The sequence below is a fragment of the Microtus pennsylvanicus genome, chromosome 6, assembly GCF_037038515.1.
Source record: "Microtus pennsylvanicus isolate mMicPen1 chromosome 6, mMicPen1.hap1, whole genome shotgun sequence".
In the NCBI taxonomy this organism is placed as follows: Eukaryota; Metazoa; Chordata; class Mammalia; order Rodentia; family Cricetidae; genus Microtus; species Microtus pennsylvanicus.
The window spans coordinates 84,220,732-84,246,134 of NC_134584.1; the positions used below are offsets into that span (position 1 = coordinate 84,220,732).

The window sequence follows — 25,403 nt, forward strand, 5'->3', positions numbered from 1 at the left end:
TTAGAGGGTATTCACAAACAGCAAATTTGTGAATACTTCAGTATCAGAAGGGCCTTATTTTAGAAGGCAGTTTTACATTTCCCGCTGCCCCACGCTATGCATGTGGAATATGTGGAAGGCAGAGGTGACATGTACTGCCTTCTATTTCCTCAACCTAATTTTTGGTAAATTAAGTTTTTACTTTATATAGCTCTCAAGACATGCTCCTGTTTGCATGCAGTGGTGTAGTAAGGAGGTCACCTGTTGGTTCCCAGCTGTCCAGACTCCTGAAATAACCACACAGATACTGTATTAATTAAATCACTGCTTGGCCTATTAGCTCTAGCTTCTTATTGGCTAGCTCTTTTTTAAAAATATTAATTTATTTATCATGTGTACAATATTCTGTCTGCTTGTATGCCTGCAGGCCAGAAGAGGGCACCATACATCATTACAAATAGTTGTGAGCCACCATGTGGTTGCTGGGAATTGAACTCTGGACCTTTGGGAGAACAGACAGTGCTCTTAACCACTGAGCCATCTCTCCAGCCCTTGGCTAGCTCTTATATATTAATTTAGCCCATTTCCATTATTTTATATTTTACTATGAGGCTCATGGCCTACCCGCAAGGTTTTCAGCATATCTGTCTCTGGCAGCTCCATGGCTTCTCCCTGACTCCACCTTCTTCCTCCCAGCATTCAGTTTAGCTTTCCCTGCCTTGCTAAGTTTTGCCTTGCCGTAGGTCCAAAGCAGTTTATTAATCAATGGTAATCACAGCATACAGAAGGAAATCCCACATTATGGTAGTATCCTCCTCTTCTTTTTCCTGCTCTCCCCTCTTTTTCTCCCCCTCCCTTCTCCCCACTTCCTCCCTGTCCTATCATAATGACAGTGACAAAGTTGGCTATTTGGCTAAAGAGAATCCATAGGAGAACCAGTGAATAACAAAGATGAATGGCGATACCTGCAGGCTACAAGATAACTTAGGCAGCAGCCGAAGAAGACAGGGGTCACCCTGACTTAGACAGCAGGCCGGAGAAGACAGGGGTCACCCTGACTTAGACAGCAGGCCGGGAGAAGACAGGGGTCACCCTGACTTAGACAGCAGGCCGGAGAAGACAGATCACCCTGAGGGAAGTTGTCACTGATCATGGCTACCAGAAAGCTGAGAATTATTTGGACATTGTCTATTACATAATAATAATTTTACAAACTTGCTTCACTTCAAAGATGATTTTTTTATAAGTGTAAAATAGTAAGTATTTGCAATTAGCTAGGTTATTTTTTTAGTTTTGAAGGGTACAAGCTGCTTTTTAATTGTGGAATTTAAATTAATCTCCCTTAATTGTCCTTAATACTTTTCAGTAGCAAAATCTCCACCTCTAGAAGAGGAAGTTGGTGAACCGAAAGAGAAGAGTGAAGAAGAAGGGGAAACCATAGAGGGGCAGGAAGAGATGAACAAGTTCAATAAGTCTGGGTCCGAGGACGAGGTAAGCCTCCCTGCAGGAACGGCCTCCACCATGCTTCCCCCAGTTTCCTTGAGTAAGCGCCTCCATGACATTTTCAAACAAAGCGATAGAGAAGGCAGAAAACTGGAGTGACGTGTGTGACATCTGATAGAGGAGCACTTCACCTGAGCCGCACAATGTAAAGGTAGAGTGTGCTGGCGAAAATTATGATAACTCTGTTGGGAAAGAGGTACAGCGATCTCTGAGTATCTAAAATGCAGGCCTCCTGCTGAAAAGACGGCTGTCTCAATTCACCCTCACCAACAATGGGATGAGCAGTTTAATCCCACAGTGGGAATCGCACAGCCGTTCCCTATGAGATTGAGACCATATTCAGAGTCATAAAGAAAATGCTGCAGGGGCGGGCAGGAGTGGTCTTTGCCACATGCTTATTTAATAAACAGGGTTATTTTGAAAATGTCATCAGGCCACTTGTAAATAAATAAGACAGCGAGGCAACTTCGTGAAGGACAGGAGCCCGTGAAACACAGCGTTGGACAGTTGGAGCACACGCTTTAAAGAACGAGAAATACGGTCGCACCTGCCTGCCGACAGTTAAGGTCACAGGGAAGGAAACATTTTGTCCTTCGTTGTTTTGCAGATGAAAGACGCTGATGAGAGCACAGGATCTGGAGACGCCCCGGTAAAGTCATTGCGCAAGAGGAGGGTACGGAAGGACTGACGCGTGTCAAGTTTGCAAATCCCTGAGAGAGAACTGACGTGTGTCAAGTTTGCAAATCCCTGAGAGAGAGAAAGCTGGCGTTCCAAAGTTAGTGTGCCCAGAAGGACAGCAGATCCATCTGCACAAACTCTTTCCAAATATCGAACAATGTTTGTCTTTCAGATTCTTCTTTCTTTCTTTGGGGGGAAGCAACTTTGAAATTAACTGGTCTTTGGATTTAGAATAAAAGAAAAATGGCACATTACATGAGCTCCAGGAGATTGCTTACTATCCTTAGAAGTGATGGTTTTAATAGTTGGAAGATAGTTTTGGTCTTGTAGAGCAAGATAGCATGTAGTCATCAAACCTGCTATTAGAAACGTCACCTGTTGGACTTTCCACTTAAATGGTTATGCAAGAAGATACAAGTTAGTTTTATAATACAATTTGAGTACGTTCTATTGTACAGACTGAAAGTGACCCAGCTCAGGTATGATCATTTGATGTCGTCAGCACTTTAAAGTGTTGTATGTGACCACACTTACATTGCCTGAGTCACACTATAGTTAGGTCACTTCACGTAGAGGTTCCTTGGAGAGGTTCTGTGTTGACAGGCATGTCACTTGAACAAGTTCAAGTGTCACTCACGCAATCACTGGGTACTATGCAAGCATATTCTACATGGAATATTATACTGTGTAGACATTTTTCAAGCTTCTGTAGCCACTTCATGCCCAAATGGCTTACCTCGTTCATTAAACTGTGTACACATACCACTCTTGAAATAAAATTTAAATATTTTTTTTTCATTTAATTTTTTCTTGGTTTATCAAGAAGGGGTTTCTCTAAGTAACCTGGCTGTAGCTCTGACCACTCTGGAAGTCTGTAGACCAGGTTGGCCTCAAACTCACAGAGATCTACTAGCCTCCCGAGTGCTATGACTCAAGGCGTGTGCTACCTACCACTGCTCGGTATTTTCTCATTTAAATTATATACTCCATAGGGATCATTACTGGGAAGGCTTCGTTTATTTTTGCAGGATTCTAATGATTGAAGCCAATTCTTCAGCTCTGTCTTTTTGCCATAAGTTTCTGCTAATGAGGTCACATGTATTCTGAGTCTGTTTCATCCTCACAACTGTGTCTGAGAGTGTCTACATTAATTATAAATGGATTGGCCTAGTATCTCAGGCTTCTTATTAACTCTTATAACTTATATTAGCCCATAATTCTTGTCTGTGTTAGCCACGTGGCTTGGTACCTTTTTCGGTGCGGCAGTCACATCTTGCTCTGTGCCGGGCTTCCACTCTGTCTGGGTGATGACTACAGACTGAAACTTCCCTCTTCCCAGAATTCTCGTTGCCCCGCCTCTACTTCCTGCCTGGCCAATCAGCATTTATTTAAAATTCTAGTGACAGGGTACAGACCATTGTCCCACAGCAGTCAATAGCATAGACATGGAGAGTCAGGGAAAAGGCAAACAGCAGGCTCATTAATTCAGCAATGGGAAGAACCTTATATACCTTCTTGCCAGTACCCAGGCTGTTCCCAGATCCAGTGGCATTGCATGGTCGCCCCTCACTGGCTAGCCAATCAGGACCTCTGTCAGTGCCTGTTGCTAGTCCCTCAGGCAGACTCCAGGGTGCTCATCTCTCCTCCCACAGGTTCCCAAACGAGCTACCTTTTCAGCGTCATTTCACTCAAAATGTTTTACTGGAGAATGTTTTACTCTTCAGCAGTGTGTGTCAACCCTTCGAAGGGCCATTCGAGTCTCCAGGAGGACTAGAGGACGACCATAACACTGAGTCCCTGTGGAAGGAACTTTTACGGTTGGGGTTTGCAGATATGCACACTCCACCTGTCAACAGCTCCCTTGCATAGGTGTGCTCAGAACTCACACACTGGAAATACACCCTAGCTTCACCTCCCGAAAGGAGACTGAAAGGAGCCAATGAGATTGTTCACATCTTCCAGAGTGTTGGGAAAGCAGAGTGACTGTTTTCCCCATGGCCGTGTTCCAGTGTGCATAAACTCTTGGTGGATTCGGAACACGTGTGCAGGCACCCACGGAGACCCACAGAGGGCATCAGATGTCCTGGAACTGGAGGCACAGGAGGTTGTGAGCTCCCATCCTGCTCCTCTGCAAGAGCAGCTCGTGCTCTTGATGACTGAGCCAGCTCTCCAGCCTCTGCTGCTTTTCCCGGAAAACACTCTTCAGTGAGGCTCCCTTCCACTGGCCAAGAATGACATTGGTGTCGTCTCCATTTGGAGGGTCACAGATGGAATTGCTAGTGTTAGATGAGCCACTGCAATGGATTCAGTGTGCCAGAAAATCTAGAATTCTCAAAATGATTTCCTTGATCAAAGGAGATGGCTCAGTGGGCAAAAGTGCTTGCCATGTGGTCATGGCGAGTCAGAAAGATCTGAATCCCAAAGTTGTCCTTATGTGTGTGCATGCATGCATGTAAAATGATTTTGTGTGCAGCAGAAACTGTCCAGAACAGACAACACGTTAACTCACACTCCGGACACACACCTGCTGAGGTCTCTTAGATATTTGGCTATATGTTTTTACCTTTAGCAAGATGAGAGATGAGATAGCAAGTGACTTAGACTACTTTTTTGGTTTTGTTTTGATTTGTTTTTTTGAGACAGGGTTTCTCTGTGTGTAGCTTTGGTGTCTGTCCTGGAACTAGTTCATGTAGACCAGGCTGGCCTCGAACTCACAGAGATCCACCTACCTCTGTTTCTTGAGTGCTGGGATTAAAGGCGTGCACCACCATCACCCAGTTTAGACAATTTCTTAAATCTGTTGTATAATAAAACATATTTCCAACAGTCTCAAGCATTTATTCTCAAAGCATATAGGTCCCATGCTTTTCCGATAGTGTGAGAAGGTTAGGAAATAAAGCTGTCTTCATTTTTTTTTCTACTTTGGTGATAAGACATGACCAAGGAAACTTATAAAAGAGTTTAATTAGGGCTTATGGTTTCAGAAGATTACAGCAAAGGCATGGTAACAGGAACGGCTGAGAACTTACACCTTGATCTGCAAGTAAGAGGCAGAGAACACACTGAGAATGTCACGTGTCTCAGTTAAGATTTTTTTTCTTATTGCTGCAATGAAACACCATGACCAAAAAGCGAGCTGGGGAGGAAAGGGTTTATTTGGCTTACACTTCAGCACTGTTCTCCATCATTGAAGGAAGACAGGACAGGAACTCAAACAGGGCAGGATCCTGGATGCAGGAGCTGATGCGGAGGCCATGGAAGGAGCTGCTTGCTGGCTTGCTTTCCCTGGCTTGCTCAGCCCACCTTCTTACAGAACCCAGGACCAGCAGCCCAGGGATGGCACCACCCACCGTGTGCTGGGTCCTCCCTCATAGATCACTAACTGAGAAAATGCCCTACAATTGGATCTTATGGAGGCGCCTTCTCAACTGGCTCTAACCTGTGTCCAGTTGACACCCAACACCAGCCAGTGCAGCATAAATCTTTTGACACCTCAGAGCCTATTTCCCAGTGATACAACCTCTTCCAATAAGGTCACACCTCCTAATCCCTCCCAAACAGTTCCACCATCTGAGGACCAATATGTATGCTTGCTTATGGGGGCCATTCTCATTTAAGAAATGAAGTGAACACGCCCCCGGCAATGCTGAAGCATGCAAGGCAGCCCGTTTATATTGGGTTTCGTGGTCTGAATTGATGAGGTTCCACCAAGATATGAACTCAGATCACTGGATTCAGAGTCCAGAGCACTAACCATTACACTAAACCACCACAGAAACCATCTCCTCTTGACAGTTTAAATGAGACAAGCTGATGGGAGAAAACATAAACTTGGACACATATTTAAAGACTTTTTATTTTTTAATTATATGTATTCTGCATGGGGTCACATTTACCTGGGAACTCCCTGGAGCTGTGGCTACAAGAGGTTGCAAGATTCCATGCAAGTGCTAGGAACTTTGCAAGAATGGTGTGAGCTTAACACTAAGCCTTCTCTCCAGCCACTGTGGGAACATTTAGTCTGTCTCTTAAGGCCCCAGTGCACAGACTAGTAACGGCAGTCTAGGAGACACTTGGAGAACCAGAAAACATCTTTATGTGCCTGCCACAATATCTTATGTTTTGTAGAAACGTTGGGTTACTTTCAAATTTTAATAACAGACATTTGATAAATCTTTGGGAAACCTTAAAACAGGATAACCACTTTCAGTGGTTACAGTGTATGAGTTCAGCTTCTAGTATCCCTCAAAACTCCTAGGTCATAAGACAGACTCTGGGCTGGCTGTGGTGGCACTTGGGAGGCAGAGACAAGTGGGTCTCTGTGCATTTGAGGCCACCTTGATCGACACAGTGAGTTCCAGGACAGCCAGGGCTACCTAGAGAGACGCTGTCATAGAGTCAACCTAAGTCTTTGTTACAGTAAATTTGTCATTTAAATTCCACTAATCTCTGGGTTCGGTGGAACCAGTTGTGGTTGTTTTCTGAATGAAGTAGCTAAGAGGCAAGGCTGTTATTCCTGTTTGTCTGTCTGTCTGCAGCTGTCATGTAACAGGCTCTTTACAAGCGATCTTTAGAATGACAACAACCTCTGAGACTTGGTGGTGGTTATATCGGTTATGGCAGCACTGAGAAGTTCCTGGTGACAGTCAGGAGTGGGTGTCAGCACTATCACACAAAGTGAAGCTTACAGCTAAAGAATTTAGATCCACTTCCCTTTGCTTCTGACCATAAAATTAATCTTAAATTCTAAAATTCTACTCTCTTTTTTAATGTTTTTTTTTTGGGGGGGGAGGTCTGGGTTTCTCTGTATAACAGCTCTGGTTGTCCTGGAATTCATTCAGTAGGCCAGGCTGGCCTCAAACTCAGAGATCCACTTGCCTCTGCCTCCCCAAGCACTGGGACTAAAGTCATGCACTACCACTGCCTGGTTCTACTCTCATTTTTATCCTATGGAAGGACCATGTATTAAAGGGGAAAGAACTGGCAGAAATAAGGGTGAGGTATCCAACCTGAGAGGAGATGAGTGCTCAGCTGATGTCGGCCACTTTTACATCACAGGAATTTGCTTAAGAACAGTTCCAAAAGTAAAGGCCGATCTCTGCACAAGCAACTTCACCACCTGAACACCATCTCACTCGGCAGCCCAACCTGACCTCCCAGCTGGGCTTTTTTCTGTGCTTCTATTTTATATACTCATTCTTTCTCCCAGTTATCACTGATTCTCATAGATTCTGATACAGACACAAACTGCTCCAAATTGTGCCCCTATACAAGTTGTAACAGTTTATAAAACCTGAAAAATGCCAAATTCCGAAGCATCTGGTTCTGTAAGTTCCTAACTAAGGGATTGTGGTCTGCGGTACCCTGTAAATAGTGGGCAGCAGAAATGTGAGCCAAATGTTGGGTGGGATGGTAGTGTCAGGATTGAAGGAAGCACATCAGTTGGGACCTGGTGGGAGGTGCCACTTTCTGTCCGGCTGCTGTAACAAAACACATTCTGCATAACAATAAAACACATTCCTCACAGTCCTGGAGGCCAAGGTAAGGCAAGGTGCCTATGCCTCCCAAATGCTGAGTGTGGTCTTTTCCTGTGCCCTTAAGTGGCAAGTGGGTTCTCTGGGGTCTTTTTATAACCCCACACACGAATGCTCTGCCTTCATCATATCTCTCTCTAAGGTCACATGGCCCAATTCCATCCCATTGTGTGTCACGATTTCAGTGTGTTTGAGGAGGACACATTTGGTCCTTAACAGGCAGCTTGCTGCTGTTTCCTGACAGGCATTGCTCCAGCATCACAGAGATAGAAAAGTAGTACAGAAAATTACTTTAACACCACTGTGCAGGAGCGTTGTGCTGCGTGTCAAGACTTGCGATTGCTAAGACACCCTCAGCTACTAGTGTAGCAAGCAGAGATTGGTGAGCTGGAGGGTTGGGGGATGGAAACATACTAAGCAGAGGCATCCGTAAGGGGATTATTGCTAAAAGTTACTGCTGAAGGCAAGCCTGGGTGGTCACCTCACCTGTGGCAGCTGAGGGATTCTCTCTGAACTGACCTGGCAGAATTCTTGCTGGATTTGGCAGACAACTGATAAGGTTAGATGAGAACTCTAAGGTCTGTTGGTCACTGAACCAAGGAAAGTCTGGGTCAGAAATAGACACTGTGTGGTTTCCCACCTGTGTTTTGTGTGTGGTGCACAGGTGTGTGCATGTGGCAGTGTGTGCATGCATGTGGAGAGGCCACAGGTCAACGTTTGGTGTCTGCCTCTATCACTCTTCTCCTTATTTGTGGAACAGGTCTATCACTGAACCTAGACCCCATCTATTGGCTAAACTTGGCTGGTCTGAGAGCTCCAGAGGTCTGCCCACCTCTGCTCCCTCCCCCACCCCCAAGGCTAGTGTTACAGACACGCTGACCACGTCCACTCAAGTCTCCATGTTTATTCATGCTTTTCCTTTTTTGCTGTTTCACTACTATGGTTGGTTTTATTTGCCTGTTTTGAAAATGTTTTTTATAGAAAGGGAAAGAGCCAGGCAGTGGTGATGCACACATTTAATCCCAGCACTCACGAGAGGCCGGTAGATCACTGTGATTCAAGGCCAACCAGGTCTACAGAGCAAGTTCTAGGACAGTCAAGGTTAACAGAGAAACCCTGTCTTGAAAAACCAAAAAGAGAGAGGTGTGGAGTTAGATGGGTGGGGAAATGGAAGACCTGAGAGGCGGGGGATGGGAAACTGTCATCAGAATATAGTGAATGAATTTTCAATTTAAAAGATTTTTTTAAAAAAAACCATTTCTCTGGTACTTGTTACACCAAAGAGACCCAACCTCCAGCCTGTAGCTCTGCTCTGGTGAGAGCTGTTTTCCTTGCATTTCAGTTGATCCCAAGGTGGTCTCCTCTATTAGGAAGTCAAATCCTAGGGGGAAAGGCTGAAGAGAGCTTGACTGTGCCTGACACAGACACATGGCTTCAAAGCAAGACGATTTTCATCAGATGTAAACAGAGACTGTTCATTTCCTGGATCCCCAGACCCAAATAATCACACAGAAACTGTATTAATTACGTTGTTTGGTCAATGACTCAGGTATATTCCTAGCTAGCTCTTACATCTTAAGTTAACCCATTTCTATTAATCTATGTATCATCACGAGGTTGTGGCCTACTGGTAAGGATCTGGCATCTTTCTCCTTCAGCAGCTACATGGCGTCTCCTTGACTCCATCTACTCTCTGTTTTGATTTCCCATCTGACTTTACTCTGCTGAGCCATTGGCCCAAACAGCTTTATTCATTAACTAATAAAAACAACACATATCCAGAAGGATATCCCACATCAGTTAGGGTACAACCTGACCTCCTGAGCTTGGTCCCCAGAACCCACATGGTGGAAGGAGAGGACTGACTCCTGCAGGTTGTCCTCCTTCTCTGTGCAATCAAAATCAAACAGGAAATGAATGTGAACTAGTTAAAAAGGTTTCATGTTTGTTTGAGGTTATACTAGCAAAAGAAAAAACAAAAACCTTGAGCTTGACTTAAAATAATGGGCACCAAGTCCCAGTAAACAAGTGAACTTCTTTCCCAGCTTGAGGGGTGGGATGAGGTGGAACAGAATAACTTCTGGGATGAGAAGCACAGAAGATGGTGAAAAACGATCAGGTGACAGCAAGGTATTCCACAATTGCCTCAAATCTGAAGATTTATTTTGACTCCACTCTCCATATTGAGAACTTTTCCTTGACCACTCTGTCCCATAAAACTCTAGACCAGGGAACAATGAGAACAGATAAACTGAGGGATCTCAAGAGAGCTCTTGGATTTTGAGCTTATCATTTAACTAGATGAGGGGTGCTGGATTGCATTCTCTGTGAGGGAAAGTAGTTCCAGATACTCTGTAGCAAAAGATCAAGCTGCAGCTGGACTGCTAGTGACAGGTTGATGTAGGAGGGTTATCTGTCTATGTGTTACTTTCATTGGTTAATAAAGAGATTGTCTTGGCCTTTTGATAGGGCAGAAAATTAGGTGGGTGGAGTAGACAGAACAGAATGCTGGGAAGAAGGGAAGTGAGGCAGATGCCATGGAGCCAGCTGCCAGGTCAGACATGCTGAATCTTTCCCGGTAAACCACCAACACAGATTATTAGAAATGGGTTAATCAAGATGTGAGAGTTAGCCAATAAGAGGCTAGAACTAAAGGGCCAAGCAGTATTTAAAAGAATACAATTTGTGTGTTGTTATTTCAGGTGTAAAGCTAGCCGTGCGGAAGCCGGGTGGGACGAAAAGCAGGCCTGCTCCCTCATCACTACAACAGGTCCTTCACCTCCTTCCACAGAGATAAGCTGTAACCACACATGGCTTCCCAGGGAAGAAATCATTTATCAGCCACCCTAGGCTTTGGATGTATAGAGACTGTGCCATTTCAAGGCAGGGCCCATAACACCTAGACTTTGCACACTCCCATTCTCTCATTCTCTTTCCTGTGAATGGAATAGTGTAACTGGAGATGCAGAACAATCTGTTCAGTAGAGCCAGCTAGGCTGGAAACAATAGAGGGTAGCAAACACAGCCCCTTCTCTAGAACTTCAGCTAGCTAGGTAAGCTCCTGAAACACTTAATAAAAGGTTACTGCTGTAGCAGTCTTGGATGCTTACATAAGATACATTATTACACTGTGGCCCTGCAAACCCAGGGTACCACTGCACATTTACTTAGCAACTATATCAAAACACACACACAACCTCTGAAACAGCTTTTTATTAAACAGCAAAGCATAACCTGAACACAATTTTAAATATTTGTAATGCAGTCACAAAAGGGTTGCAAAATATCTGCAATGTGAGGATTACATGTCCATATAGCTATCACCACTAATACATTAGATAATTCCACGAGTCAGCACAGCCCAATCTAAGCCATCAGTTGCGTTAGTGGATCTCCCCTATTGTAACATTTCAATATTACTTTCAATATCAACTCCTTTATCAAATGAAAGCTACAAACTAAATTTTTAAAAATTATTAAAAGAAATGACTAAAATTATGCAAACAACGTAGCTGAGTTTACAAAAATTCTGGGAAAACAACTGAGATAAAATACTAAGGTTAACAAGTATCACATATACAAAACTCTCTTATATTCATGATTCTGATACTAATATACTCTCAATTCATTTTGCAAAAGTTCATCTCCTGGGTACAAACAAATCTTGAGACCAAATTCTTAACTGGTCTCTCTCTGACATGTGGCTTACTTAACCCGCTTATGTCAGCCAGACTTAGTCTGCTCTCATACTGTCCCAAAAGTGCAACTGTGGGCCAGAGGTAACACATCTGGAGGGAAAGGATTTGGAGCTGGTTACTTCTGTTTATCCAGTTTCCCCCCTCTTTCTATCTTTCCTCAAGATTTTCTATTGTTCACACACATGTGACCAGCACTCTCATCTTTTCAACACTGAATGGGCTATTTGTGCAAAAGAGAGTGTTGAGTTTCTCAATGTGACAATTTACATTTCAAAGAAAATCTTCATTTTGTATAGCTTCAATCTATTTTCAGTTGATTAAATAGAAACCAGCAATCCTATCTTATTACTAAATATCACAAATAGCAAGCTTTAGCTAAGAAAGTGTCTTATTTTGGTTAAGAATCAACAATTACAGTTCAGGTTGCTCTGGTAGGTGACAACTACTCAGGTTACTGTCAGGGAGATGGGCAGGAAGAGGCAGATGGAGGAGAGGCACACGACGGTGGACAAGGTACAGAGCTGTGCATTCAGTACATGGTTTTGGTCACTTTGTCACAACATGGTTATTCTCTTGTGTATTTTACGAGTTAGGCATATGATAAAAGACAGTGCTAAACCTATATATATATAAGCAAATTGGCAAAACATTCATCTTCAAGTTTCATAAATATCTGTAATTCTAATTATAAAGTCTCTACATTTGCACACTGTCATAGACTAACGTAATACATATAATGTTAACTTAGGGATGGTTCCTGTTAAGCAGTTAATATTACCTAGATCTGACATTCTCTTTATAAATACTCAAGGAAGCAAAGGAGGATACTGTAACTTCTGGATCATATCCAAGCTTTAAAGAGAAAAAAAAAAGCAGCAACTCCATGACAAGAGGGAGGTGAACCCTTTACTTCCTTTTGCTTTTTGTATCAGTTGTTTGGAAAACACTAGAAGCAGACATGAGATTTTCTATATATTGTCCAAGAACTTGATTTTCTGATTTTAGCTTCAGATTTTCTTCCTTAACTGCATCTACTCTTGCAGAAAGATCTATATTTAAAAAAAATATATATATAATTATCAATAAAATCATGTCAATTATTCCATGTTATAAAATGCAAGATTCATCCTTAAAAAATTGAGACCAGGCTAAGGGTGTTCCCAGTGCCTACATGTGTGAGACCCTGGACTTGACCCCAAGCACTACCAATAAATAAGTATCACAATTCATAAATTTTCTGCTTTTCAATTCAGATTAATGGGGTTAAAGACTTAAGCAAAAAGAATTTACTGAGTATAAGTCAGAAGATGGTGCCTGTTGACAGAGCTTCCCATGGGACTCAGTCTGTAGACAGTATTCATGTTAATGCTTACAGTGGTTAGACAACACTATGTTTTTAAAGGTCCATGTCCTGCCACATGAAACTATAATGTCTTTACTGGAAATATTTACAATCTGCAGCTTAACACAGCAGGGTTCCACAGAGATTCAGTGAGACCCAAGCAGCAGTTAAACATCAGTTAAAAATCCAACAGATACAGGTCCTGGAGAGCGGGTGCAAAGTCATCTCCATCCACACATCTAACAACTGCGCAGCGGCAACAGAAGCAGCAGTGAACATGGTTACATGTGAGCACACGTGCATTCAGTAACACGAGCACCCAGGTGTCAGGAGGAAACACCGAGTATGTCAATATACAGTATGTCACACTTTTTTCTGGAGAAAAAGCAAAATGGCTAAGGGTCATAAAAGCAGATTAAAAGGTATTTATTTATTTATTTTGGTTTTGAGAGACAGGGTTTCTCTGTAGCTTTGAAACCTGTCCTGGAACTAGCTCTTGTAGACCAGGCTGGCCTTAAACTCCCAGAGATCCACCTGCTCTGCCTCCCAAAAAGGCACCACCATCGCCCGGCTCCAAGAAGTCTTTTTTAGAGTTAACTATTCTCTGAGGGTAATCTGAGCAGAGGCCTGAGGAACTGAGGAGATGAGCCACACAGAAAGGCAACTAAAGGAGGCCTGTAAAGCAGAGGACGAGCAGACAATCTGGGTAGAGCTGTCACTGTCAATGAGAAGCTATTGCTCACTTTGTGCCCCAAACTTAACAATACCTAATGACACTGACCATCAGAAGACATGTTGGTGGCACTAGTAATTTTATGGAAGGAAACTAGGAAATGAAAACAAATCTCCCATCAATTTGAATCTCTAGAAGTAATGTTTCTTTTCATCTTAATGGGGCCTTCCTGAAGCAGGCTCAGGAACACACTGCCAGATTAAAAAGAGCTCTCGCGGTAAGCCAGCATCTTGCTAACACCTTAAGGAGGATGTATGAGAGCAGTGACTGGTCTTACTCAGGCAAATGTGTCCTTTAGACCACCAGGCAAGGCTGTAGATAACAGCAAGAAAGAGAAAACAACTGGGGCCTGCAACATGGCTCACTGGGTAAAGACACCTGCAACCCAAACCTGGTGACCTGAGGTCAGTTCCAACATCCACAGGATGGGAGGAATGTTCCCACACGTCAGCCTCTGACTTCCATAAGGGTGCCCTGCACACACATCTGCCCACATGTACAAATAACGTTTTTTTATTTTTACAAAAAAACAAAAACAAAGCAAACAAATAAAACCCCACCAACTATTAACATGGACTCTGAAGTTAACTGAATGTCATTCACAAAAACTACTAAATGCAATCTAACCTTCAAGTGTGTGTTGGAGTTCCAACACCTGATTAATAAGTCGAGTCTTTTCTTCCAATTCCACCTGATTTTCAGCATCAACTGCTGTAATCAAAAGTGTTAAATTTATTATTAATAAGTAAATTTATTTATTACTGTTTTGGCATGCAACACTTAAAATTCTGCAGAACGTTTTATAAGCATTGTCTTAATTACCGTGTACACTTCAGGGTAGACGGGCACTAAGCTGAACTTGCCATACAGTTACAGAACGGAAGCCACCTTGGATGCTTTCTGAAGTAAATGGGAAAGAAGCTACACTTAAATCTTCTCTATGTAGCCCTGGCTGTCCTGGAACTCTCTGTAGACCAGCCTGGCCTCAAATTTGGAGATCCACCTGTCTCTGTCTCCTAAGTGCTGGGACTAAAAGCATATGCCACCACTGCCCAGCTAACCTAAACCTCATAAAGATTGTTTCTCTGCCCTTTCCATTGTTTAATAAAGCAAAAGCATACAGAAAGCCAGAAGCACACACACAAAGAAGAACAAAGACCTTACCATCCATGTCAGCATTCATCATCTTGGGTAATAAACTTGCAGCTCTTGAATGCACTCTGTTTGATGAATGGTCTGCAGCAAGAGAAAGAAGCAGACACAAGAGTAAAATATAAACTTGTCCTTCCAGAGACAAGGTAGTTAAAGGATGTGACAGAGGAACCCTCCCCATGCCTTACTTACATGCACTTTGAAATGCAAAGGACATACACAGAACAATACTTTAAAAACTCAAAAACACTGTAAATCTTTTTACTAAGGACAATTCTTTCAGAGACAGAATGCCCAGTGTACAAATACAAAAGCGGACTCTCGGGCAGCTCTCAGCATGAAAGCTATTGAGCATCTTCACACAGCACTGAAGGCTGTAAAACTCAGCATGCTCCCAAGCAGCCTGAACACTGCTTTCTCACATTTCCCACCTCGGTTCACAGAGATCCTCTGCACTCCAGAGAAAGTAAGTTACAAGATTTTTTTCAAATTTTTATTTTAAAGTTATTCAAGCTACTATAGTATTTGAGGATCACACTTTAAGAATTCAAAATATCAAATGTATAACAATATAAGGAAACTAATCTCCATGGTAATTTTTTTTAAAGTATTCCTCTCCATTTAAACAATGTTCAAACTTTCAATCGACATAAAGCTGTTTTCGTGTGTTTATGTCTGTCTGTGTGCATGTCTCTGTGCACATGTGGAGGCCTCAGTCCACTCTGGGTGTCTCTCTTGCTCCCTCTCCATCTTATTTTTTAAGATATATTTTGAATGAACCTGGAACTCACCGATTCCACTACAGTGATTTTAGAGCAAGCTCTAAAGGCCTACCCTCTACCTACCTCCCTAGCACTGAGGTGACATGCACTGCCATGTCTGTGATGTGTGGGGTCACAAGCACAGCACGTGTGTACACACACAGACACACACACAGAGTTACATGGATATCTTTGACTTACCAGCGACCCTGACTTTGAAAACATGATTTTCTAAGATTCTCTACATCAGAGCTTTAAAACTTTTCTTTGAAACTCACAGGAATTCTCAGTGCCTATGTGCACCTAGCCTGTGAGTGGATGAGAATCTGTAACTTCTATACTTTAGATGCAGGAAGGGGAAAGAGTAGAGAGTAAGACTTGAGAGACACAGAAAGCAATAACGAGGATTAACTTAAACACCACTACATGCTCACACTGTACTCCTAAGACCTCTTCTCAACATGTTTAGCACAGCAATTGAAAAACACAGATTTGGATGACCAATACTTAAACCTTCACTCTGTATTACAGGCTCTGAAATTTTGCCCAAGTTTTAAAATCTCAGCCACAGCATCCTCATGCATAAAATGGAGCTAATAACCATGTATCTTGTGGGTCTGTTCTGAGAATTTGCTGAGCTCAAATGTGTTTGTGTACTTCATGAGCATGCAACAGATGCTAACCGCTACCCTCTCATCTCCAGATTCTTGTTTGGAGCACGGAAGAAAAACCAAGTGGCCAAAGTGTCGTAGTAGAACCCAGGGCCAAAGCTGAGAGTGGCCTGATCCACATCTCAGTGGTCACCCAGAGCCACTGAGTCATGGCCAGTCTGTTTTCCCCGCCATTCCACCTCAGCTCAGCTGCACATCTCAGATGTGAAGTTGACATTTCCCTACTATCCATCCAAAGTCAACCACGGGACCTTCCGCACCTGCAACTGATGGGTTTCAGCTGCAATCACTTACCAGTAAATAGGTATTCTTTTTTTTTAATTTATTTATTATGTATACAACATTTTGCCTCCATGTATGGCTGTACGCCAGAAGAGGGTGCCAAGTCTCATTACAGATGGTTGCTGGGAATTGAACTCGGGACCTTTGGAAGAGCAGTCAGTGCTCTTAACCGCTGAACCATCTCTCCAGTCCCGTAAACAAGTATTCTTAAAAATTAAGTGCCCAAGGCACTAAATCAATGCACGAAACACTTCACATATATAGTTTTATCAAAACAAAGGAAACTGCAGTTCACAGATGGGAGTACTAAACCTTATACAGGCCAGGGGCCTTGCCTACTGTTTCACAGCCAAGACATAATCAAGGTCCTAATCTGTGTCTATCAAACATTTTTAAAAACTCGGCTTCTTTGGCATTTCCACAAACTAAACAACTAAGATAAATTTCATTTGCTTCAGCCGGGCGGAGGTGGCGCACGCCTATAATCCCAGCACTCGGGAGGCAGAGGCAGGCGGAACTCTGTGAGTTCGAGGCCAGCCTGGTCTAGAAAAGCTAGTTCCAGGAGAGGAACCAAAAGCTACGGAGAAACCCTGTCTCGAAAATCAAAAAAAAAAAAAAATTCATTTGCTTCAAGCTCCATCCACTCGAGTGTGATTTGTTTCTATCTGTCCATGTTCTGCTTTGATATTTTTGGGGTCTCAAATTCTACAGAAATCGAGGAACTGCATGGTCAATAAGGATTTCAAACTTCAGTTAGATCTCCAGAGACCTAGCTGCATCCTGTTCAATCACTGGAGCATACAGGCACCGGTACACCTACGCACAGCTTTGATTCTCAGAAACAGATAACGGTCCGGGGACGTCTGCCTTTACGGCTAGTCCACCGTCAAGGCGGACTGTACAACAGAAATCTAGGCTTTTCCGGAACGAGTTTTCTCCTTCCCAAACCTACTCCCCAATATTTGTTCCACAGAATGCTTGAGAAAAGCTGACAAAGAGACAAACCCAGGCACAAGCAAAGAGGTCCCACCCCAGGCAGGCATGGGTCACCACGCCTACAACGCAACCCTAGCTTCGGGTGGCTGAGGCTGGAGGATTGCCGCGAGCTGGAAGGTTATCAGGGGCTGCAGCGCGTCCTCTCCCACCTCCTGGGCCCATCGCACCCCCACAGTGTCCCGATCGGGCACCGCCAGCCTCTTCCCACACAGCCCGCTGCGTGCGGCCGGCCGGGAAGGAGGCTGCGCAGGGCTCGGCGGGGCGTTAGGCCTCGCGATCCCGCGCCCAGGCCGCCGCCCCGGCCCACCCCGCCTGCAGGGCCCCGGCTGGACCGAGCGCTTTCCCCGGCCCCGGCCCTCGCCGCCCCGGGCCGCCTCACCTAGCGTCTGAGGCGCCGGGAAGGGGGCGGGATGGGCAGGACGCCTCAGGCCGCGGCTCTCCCACCAACTGACAGCGGCAGCTCCGCCCTTCCGGCCCACGGAGCGTGCGCCGACCAAGGAGGCGGGCTTCCACCAATCCGAACGCGAGATTGTACGCCTGCGCGTTGGCTGCCGGCAGGCCCACGGCCGTGCACCGGGGTCCACCTTTGCCCTAACAAAAGGGCATTGACACCCAATCAGGATTGTCGGGCGTGTCCCGGAGAAGCAGCGACCAATCACAGAAGAGATGACGCACCAGAGACGGCGGACCTCGCTGAGCAGCTTTTGTCTCTCTGGGAGCCGGAAAAGAGTGGTTGGAAGTCGTTCTAGGTTAAAAAAAGTTATCCTGTAAATTGCTACTGCCAGACTCAGAGCGAGAGACGTTTGAGCACATTCAAAATAGATTGGGCAGAACGTTACAGTCTGCCCTTCCTCAATTCTAAAAGCCCCTCAATTCTAGGATCGCATTTCCTTTTTTGTTTTTGTTTTTTTAAAATTTTTAAAGTCAGAGAACCGTAAAGCATGTACCATTAATGGATATTTCTCTTTGTACCACCGCATCCTGGACGATCTTTACGCTTACAGTTCTCCTGACCGCTTCATGATGCCTTAGATCAGCGTTTGCCTGATCTCATTCACTTTCACGCGCACGAGAGAGAGACAGAGAAAGATATATATATATAGTGTGTGTGTGTGTGATCATATATACGTATGGTTTTATGTTTAATTTTCTTTTTTATATAAGATTTTAATTGCATGAATATGTGTGTGGGGGGGTGCATGCAGATGCCACAAGAGGGAATCAGATCCCTGGAGCAGGGATTACAGGTGGTTGTGAATCAGCTGATGTAGGTTCTGAGAACCCAACTCAGCCTCCTAAGTAAGAGCACCCAACTGGTGAGCCATTGCTACAACTCCCAGTAGTGCTGTGACCTGAACTCATATTCTTTACAAGAGGGACCATCCTTAACCATCTCTTCAGACCCCAAAATGGCCTCTTGCCAGATAAGAAACATCAATAAATTTAAAGTAACTTACATAATTGGAATCACGCAAATTATTTTCTCTACCCACCGAGAAATTAAATTTGAAATCAAGAGAAATCAGTAAGAGAAAGATACTTTGAAATTCCTAAATAATTGGGAATCAAAATATACACTTCAAACAAACTGTGAATCTCGGGGACAGTCATGAGAAAATATTTCAATTAAGTTTAACTGTGAACATATAAAATGTTTGATTGAACAACCAACATATTTAATTAATATTAAATGTAATCATCAAACTTTGTGGATGCAGCCGGAGGAGTGCTTAGCATCTTTCTTACTATTATAGGCTTCTCTTGGAAATCAAGGAAAAGTTCTAATCAATAATCTAAGTATTCCCTTTAAGAAATTAGGAAATGAAGAATAATTTTTTTAAAAAAAACAAGCAGAAAGAAGTAATCAAAAGTGAAAACCTCTTGTTCCAGATTTGCTGGCACACACCTAAGTTTACAGCGCCCCAGAGATGGAGGTAGAGGATTGTGAGTTGGAGATCAGTCTGGGCTGCATAGATCCTGTGTCAGGATTCCACTCCAGACTCTTATGAGGAAACCATAAAATTAACGAGGAAAACATGAAACAGAAAGATGGCATCTTAGTTACTGTTCTATTGCTGTGGCAAAGCACAAAAGGCAATTTATAGAAGGAAATGTTTATTTGGAGCTTACAGTTTAAGAGGGACAGAAGTCCTGTTGGGGGAAAAGGCCAGCCAAAGAAACCCACCCTGGCCCTGAAACCAGAGCCAGTGGAGGAAACACACCCTGGCCCCAAAACTAGAGCCAAAAAGCTTAAAAAGAGCCAGTGAAAGAAACACAGTTTGGCCCTGAAACCAGAGGCTACTCTACCCCTGACCAACGAAACCAACCAATCCCTGAGCAGGAAAACTAACCAATCCCTAAGTAGAAAAATCTTTCTGGAAAAACTTCGCCCCTAAGAAGCCAATAAAAGCCCCTCTGCTTATTCAGTTGCTGGCTGTCCTTCACCACCCTGGCAGAGGCAGCCGCTCTCCTGGACTCTTCCTTTTCAAATAAATCTCTTTTGTTTGTTTGGTTGGTTGGTTTTGTTTGTTTATTGAGACAGGGTTTCTCTGTGTAGCTTTGGAGCCTGTTCTGGAACTCACTCTGTAGACCAGGCTGGCCTTGAACTCACACTGTTCCTGAGTGCTGCCATTAAAGGTAAAATCTTACTGCCTCAGTGTCTTGAGAGCTGGAATTACAGGAATCCATTCTGCAGAAATGAGTGGTTTTAAGTAAGCTCCTTCACACACACGTTAGTTTGCTACTGAAACTTGAAACATATCAGAAGTTCCTCTTGCTGCAATGTGCAGATTCAAAATGGGGAATCCAATTATCTGCTCTTGTTGTGGGGTTTCACCAGAGAAGACGTCTCAAACATGGCTTTAAGCCAATGGAAAGCTCTTATTAGGCAGTCAGTGCCTACAGCAGGTGTACAGGACCCCACTATAGAACTGGAGCTTTCTCAGGGTGGGCTTTTTAAGTACAGAAACCATGTTCCATCAACAAGAACAGTTAGCCAAAAGGCAAAGTTAGTACATTTAGGGACTTCCCCTGATCTATGGCCTGTGATGGATAAGGTCTTTGTTTTCGTTTTTGGCAGATGCACTGTCCGTCCCCATGCTGATTTACAGCCTGAATGGCACTTCCATCATGGAGTCCTACGAAGCACCGGGGCCTGATACCCTCTGCCCAGCATTTTCTTTACCGTGGTCACTGGCAGCCTCCTTTGCTTCGCCTCTCACTGATATAAACACACAGGAACACGTGAGACCTAGCATGGCTCCGGCTGGTCAAACGGGCACAGCTGAAGTCTGCTGACGACAGAAAGACTCGGGCTGCATATAATCCTTACAAGTTACTGGCATCTAGGTGGAAAGAAGCAAAAATGAAGAAAAAGTTTAGAAAATCCACTACAGATTATGAAAATTACAGCTGTGCAGTCAACCTGTGCACACAGTAGCTTTTTCCGTCGTGGCAAAATACTGTCAGTAAGAAAGAACATTAAAAGATCTGTGTCATGATTTTCAGTTCAGCGATCCCATAAGAATTCAGTCTGTGCTGCAGACAATACTGCAACAATGTTTGGATGTGTGTGTGTGCATGTCTCTGTGTGTGTATGTCTGTGCGTATGCATATGTGTGTGCATATGCGTGTGTGCATGTGCATGTGTGCATGTCTGTGTATGTGTGTGTCTGTGCGTGTGTGTTTCTGTGCGTGTGTGCGTGTCTGTGTATGTGTGTGAGTGTGTCTCTGTGTGTGTCTGTGCATGTTGTGTGTGTGTGCAAGTCTCTATGTGTGTGTGTGTGTGTGTGTGTGTGTGTGTGTGTGTGTGTTGTGAGGTATACACCAGAGATAACTATTCAGACTTGGGTTCAAATCACTAGAAGTCTCTATTAGCTGGCTGGTGACTACACTGGGCGTCTGGGACACAAGTGCAGTCCTGAGCCTTTCTCAAGGCGAGCTTTGAAACATGATGATCACATCTGGGGTGGACACACCTCAGTTAACAAGAACAGTTAGCCAGAAGCAGAACTGCAGAAGCCCAAAGCCAGGTTAGTACACTTAGAGACTTTCCCAGAACTATGGACTTTGATTGATTGGGTCCTTGTTCTTGTTCTGGCAGGTGCTGCTGCCTGTGTGCTGGGTTTCAAGGCCTGAATGGTTCTTCCATCATTGAGCCAGTGTGCTAAGGTTTGAGGCTGTTACATTTGTCTGTGTGTGTCTATCTGTCTGTGTGTATGTGTGTGTGTAAAATCTTTATGTATTTACATGTGTATATTAAAATATATTATAAATATCTATGATATACTAGAAATATAGCATATACATTTTTATATGCAACATTAACATAAATATAACTTATAGTGTATTAATTTTATATAATATGCATGTTGCATTATAGATTCCATAAATATATCGTATATTATATATAATAAAATAAATTAAAAATGCTATAAACGTGTAATAAAATGCTAGATATTAAATTTATATTATATATGCATTTTTGTGTAAATATATTCTATGTAATTTTTTGAGATGTCGCAGATAGCCAAGAGTGACTTTGAACTTCCAGTCCTCCTGCCTCTAGGAGTGCAGGATTATGGTCATTGACTGCTGTGTCTGATTTTTTTCATTGCTGGGGAACAAAATCTATAACGTGAGCGGGTCCTTTTAACTTTTGGCTTTTTGAGACAGATTCTCTATGTATCTTTGTCCTGGAACTCCTTCTGTAAACCAGGCTATCCTTGAATTCATAGAGATCTGCCTGTCTCTGCCTCCCAAGCTACTCTCTTTCTTTTTGTTTTTAACTCTGAGAACTTTAACCTTTAGCCTGTATATATTTTTAACATATTGTTAACCATTTAGAGGTATTTTTCCTCTTTGAATCTCTCTTTACTGTATATCTCTCTTTTTCTGACAACATGGGTCTTTAATTTGCTAAGGAATATGGAGAAGTTTTTTGTCACAACTCTATGGTGTTTTAAGGTCCTTGCCAGGAAGCAAGCTACAACAGTGTATAAACAATACTGAAAAGCTCCTATGACATTTCAAGGTCCTTGCTAGGAAGCAGGCTACAACATTGTGTCCATAGCTCCATAGTCAGGACCGTCTGCTTGAAAGAGTCAGAGTTTTCCCTGGCAGGATGCCCCAGAAAGCCTGCATTTTAAAACAGCTCAGCCTTTTTTTTTTTCCTTTTCCTTTTCCTTTCTTTATTTCTTTCTTTCTTTCTTTCTTTCGTTCTTTCTTTCTTTCTCTCTTTCTTTCTTTCTTCCTTTCTTCCTTTTTTCTTCCATCCTTTCTTCCTTTCTTTCTTTCTTTCTTTCTTTCTTTCTTTCTTTCTTTCTTTTTTTTGCTATGGCTGAAAACCGAAATGTTTTGCTCTAGTCTTTCCCAAGCTATCAGGCTTTCTGTGGATGTAGTTATCCAAGTTGGGTGCCATTCTATAACAAGAGGGGCCGGCTAGTTTGTTGAGGTTTCTGTCCTGCCCGGTACCCCACAACTGTTTAGCCCCAAAGAAAATCACACATAGGTCACCATAAACACTTGAAATTTGCATATCATTCTTGTGCAGAGCCATGCTAATCTCTGTATTGGTACAGTTTTAGTATGTGTGCTGAAGAAGTAAGCACCAAAGAGACATTATTACAGGCAAATATGACATAATAAAGAGATTGTTTTATCATATTTATATGGCAGTGCAGTAGAGAGTACCATGAAGGTAAGGCTGGTTAACAAGTGTCCTAGTCATGGTTCTGTGGGTGTGAAGAGACATCATGACCAAGGCAACTCTTATTAAAAAAAAGTATTTAATTGCAGACTTACTTACATTTTCAGCGGTTTAGCCCATTAACATCATGGTGGGAAGCATGGTGACAGGCAGGCAGACTAAAGAAGTAGCTAAGAGTTCTACACCAAAGCCCATCCCCAGTGACACACTTCCTCCAACAAGGCCATACCTCCTAAGCCTTTCAAATAGTGTCATTCTTGATGATCAAGTGTTCAAATCTTGGAAACTATAGAGGCCATTTTCTTTCAAGCTACCATCCACAGGACGCCTCTGACAGTCTACAAGAGGCCCATGGTCATAAAGATCAAACCAGGATTAAGGAATAAGAAGGCACAGTATGCAGGTCAACAACCAGAATCTCATCGTGGAGAGAAGGAAGAATAAAGGAGGCTCCTTTGCTGAACCAGAGTTCACAGGCAAGAATCTGGGGACTTGGATGTAAGAAGATGAGGACAGCTCACTCAGGATACTGACATTTCTCTAAAAGTACACTTTAGGATTTCTAAATGGTCCAAAATTGTGGCATGGTCCAACTTTCTGGGGACAAAAGCAACTCAGGCCTGAGGGAGGGGGTAATCCCTTCTCCTTATTGCCCACCTACTCCATAAGGAAAGGGTAATACCCAGTCCATACAGCCCACCTACTCTGTAAGGAGGAGGTGATCCCTTGTCCATACTGCCCACCCAATCCGTAAGGAGGGGGTAATCCCTTGTCCAAACTGTATTATATACAACATAATAAATATTTATAATCAGCAATATCAATATTATTATGGAAATGTAAAATTCTACCAACAGGCTTCCATAACAAGAAACTGTGAAGTATTATCAACTGTTGTCTATCTTTTTGTATGTCAGTAATATTTGTGTGTGATCTGTGTTCCTGTATCCGAGTGTGGGTGCATGCATACACAGGTCTGTGTGTGACCTATACTCCTGTACCTGAGTGTGAGTCAGGCGTGTGCAGGTCTGTGTGTGACCTGTACTCCAGCATCTGAGTGTGGGTGCATTGCATGTGCAGGTCATAGCTCATGCCCTTCTAGGCCTTGCCAGCCTAATACCATCCTTGGATTAGCTTTTATCCTGAAGTTGGGTCATTTCTGTATCAGGCCTGCTGCTTTTAACAGTGGTAGCCACTTTCCCTCTAGATACTCGGGGCCATGAAATGTTGCTAGGTAGCTTATTCTGGGTCTATATCCTTCCATCTTCATTGATTAGAAGGCCGATAGCATTACATTGCTTCTCCAGTAGCAGCTACATTCACAGGAAGTGGTCACTAAGGACATATGAAAGCAGTAACATCTCTTTTACCAATGTTTTTCTCTGGCCCCATCTGAAGAGATAAAGTCGGAATTTGATGCCTATGTTAGCAACACATGAAAAATCCGTTCCCATATCCCTCTCTTACATGTCTAAGTTCTTTCCTCTTTGTCTGGGGTGATGGTAGTTAAGAGCACTGGCTGCTCTTCCAAAGGACTTGGGTTTGCTCCCAGTAACCACATGGCAGCCCACAACCATACATAACTCCAATTCTAGAGAATCTGATGCCCTCTTCTGTTCTCGTTCTCTCTCTCTCTCTCTCTCTCTCTCTCTCTCTCTCTCTCTCTCTCTCTCTCTCATATGTGTGTGTGTGTGTGTGTGTGTGTAATATATAAAATTTTATACATTAGGAACAAGATAGGCAAAGCAAAGATCCAGCTACTCAGGAGAGAATGAGAAGACTGCATGGGAAACCTGAGCAGAACAAAAGGAGGGGCCGGGGTCTCCATCTCTATCCACCTAGTGACATGGTGGGGACTTTATTTTCAGGCCCTGGTTTTACAGGCCCTTTTTCTCTCTCTGAATTCATTGCAGAGCCCTGTAAACTCAACAGATCTTGCTTTAAAGTCAGGGACTATCAACTGTGGGACACTGGAGAAGCAGAAGCAGGTGGATGTCTATGAATTTTAGGCCAGTCTGTCTACACACAGAGACTGTAGAGAAAGAAAGGGAGGAAGAAAGGAAGGACAGGAGGACGGGACGGAGGGAAGGAGGGAAGAAGAAAGGAAGAAAGGAAGCAAGGATGGGAGGGAGGGAAGGAGGGAAGAAGGAAGGAAGGATGGGAGGATGGAAGGAAGGGAAGGAGGGAAGAAGAAAGGAAGGAAGGGAGGAAGGAAGGAAGGATGGGAGAGAGAGAGGAAGGATGGGAGGGAGGGAGGGAGGGAGGGAGGGAGGGAGAAAGGGAGGGAGGGAGGGAGGAAGGAAAGAAGTAAGAACATCTTTGAAATAAAGCAGAGCCTTTATAAGAGAACACATTTAAGTGAAAAAC

The 25,403-nt window shown here is 43.4% G+C and overlaps 2 protein-coding genes and 1 non-coding gene across 5 annotated transcripts in view; 1 reads left to right on the plus strand and 2 right to left on the minus strand.

The window, feature by feature from the left end:
* Clgn (calmegin) overlaps window positions 1-2,950 on the plus strand; it is a 37,645-nt gene extending 34,695 nt beyond the window's left edge. Inside the window, exons 14-15 of one of the 2 annotated variants that reach the window (XM_075977889.1) lie at window positions 1,346-1,470; window positions 2,090-2,950. In XM_075977889.1, the coding sequence (XP_075834004.1) occupies window positions 1,346-1,470; window positions 2,090-2,170 (206 nt within the window). In that variant the 3' untranslated portion in view covers window positions 2,171-2,950. The remainder of the gene's footprint in view (window positions 1-1,345; window positions 1,471-2,089) is intronic. The other variant, XM_075977888.1, reaches the window with a different exon arrangement.
* A 7,942-nt stretch (window positions 2,951-10,892) lies between these two features.
* On the minus strand, window positions 10,893-17,884 carry Scoc (short coiled-coil protein). Of its 2 annotated transcripts, none has more exons than XM_075976595.1 (4): window positions 17,709-17,884; window positions 14,632-14,703; window positions 14,095-14,178; window positions 10,893-12,441 (listed from the first exon to the last, which is right to left on the minus strand). In XM_075976595.1, exons 2-4 carry the CDS (start codon window positions 14,651-14,653, stop codon window positions 12,299-12,301), a joined length of 249 nt encoding a protein of 82 aa, XP_075832710.1. In that variant the 5' UTR covers window positions 14,654-14,703; window positions 17,709-17,884; the 3' UTR covers window positions 10,893-12,298. The 2 variants fall into 2 exon arrangements, with proteins under 2 accessions (XP_075832710.1, XP_075832709.1); XM_075976594.1 differs by having other exon boundaries at window positions 10,893-13,109; window positions 17,709-17,829.
* A 4,950-nt stretch (window positions 17,885-22,834) lies between these two features.
* Window positions 22,835-22,938, minus strand: LOC142853201 (U6 spliceosomal RNA). The gene has a single exon (XR_012911125.1). It is a non-coding gene; the product is annotated as a U6 spliceosomal RNA (small nuclear RNA).
* Window positions 22,939-25,403: the final 2,465 nt, after the last annotated feature.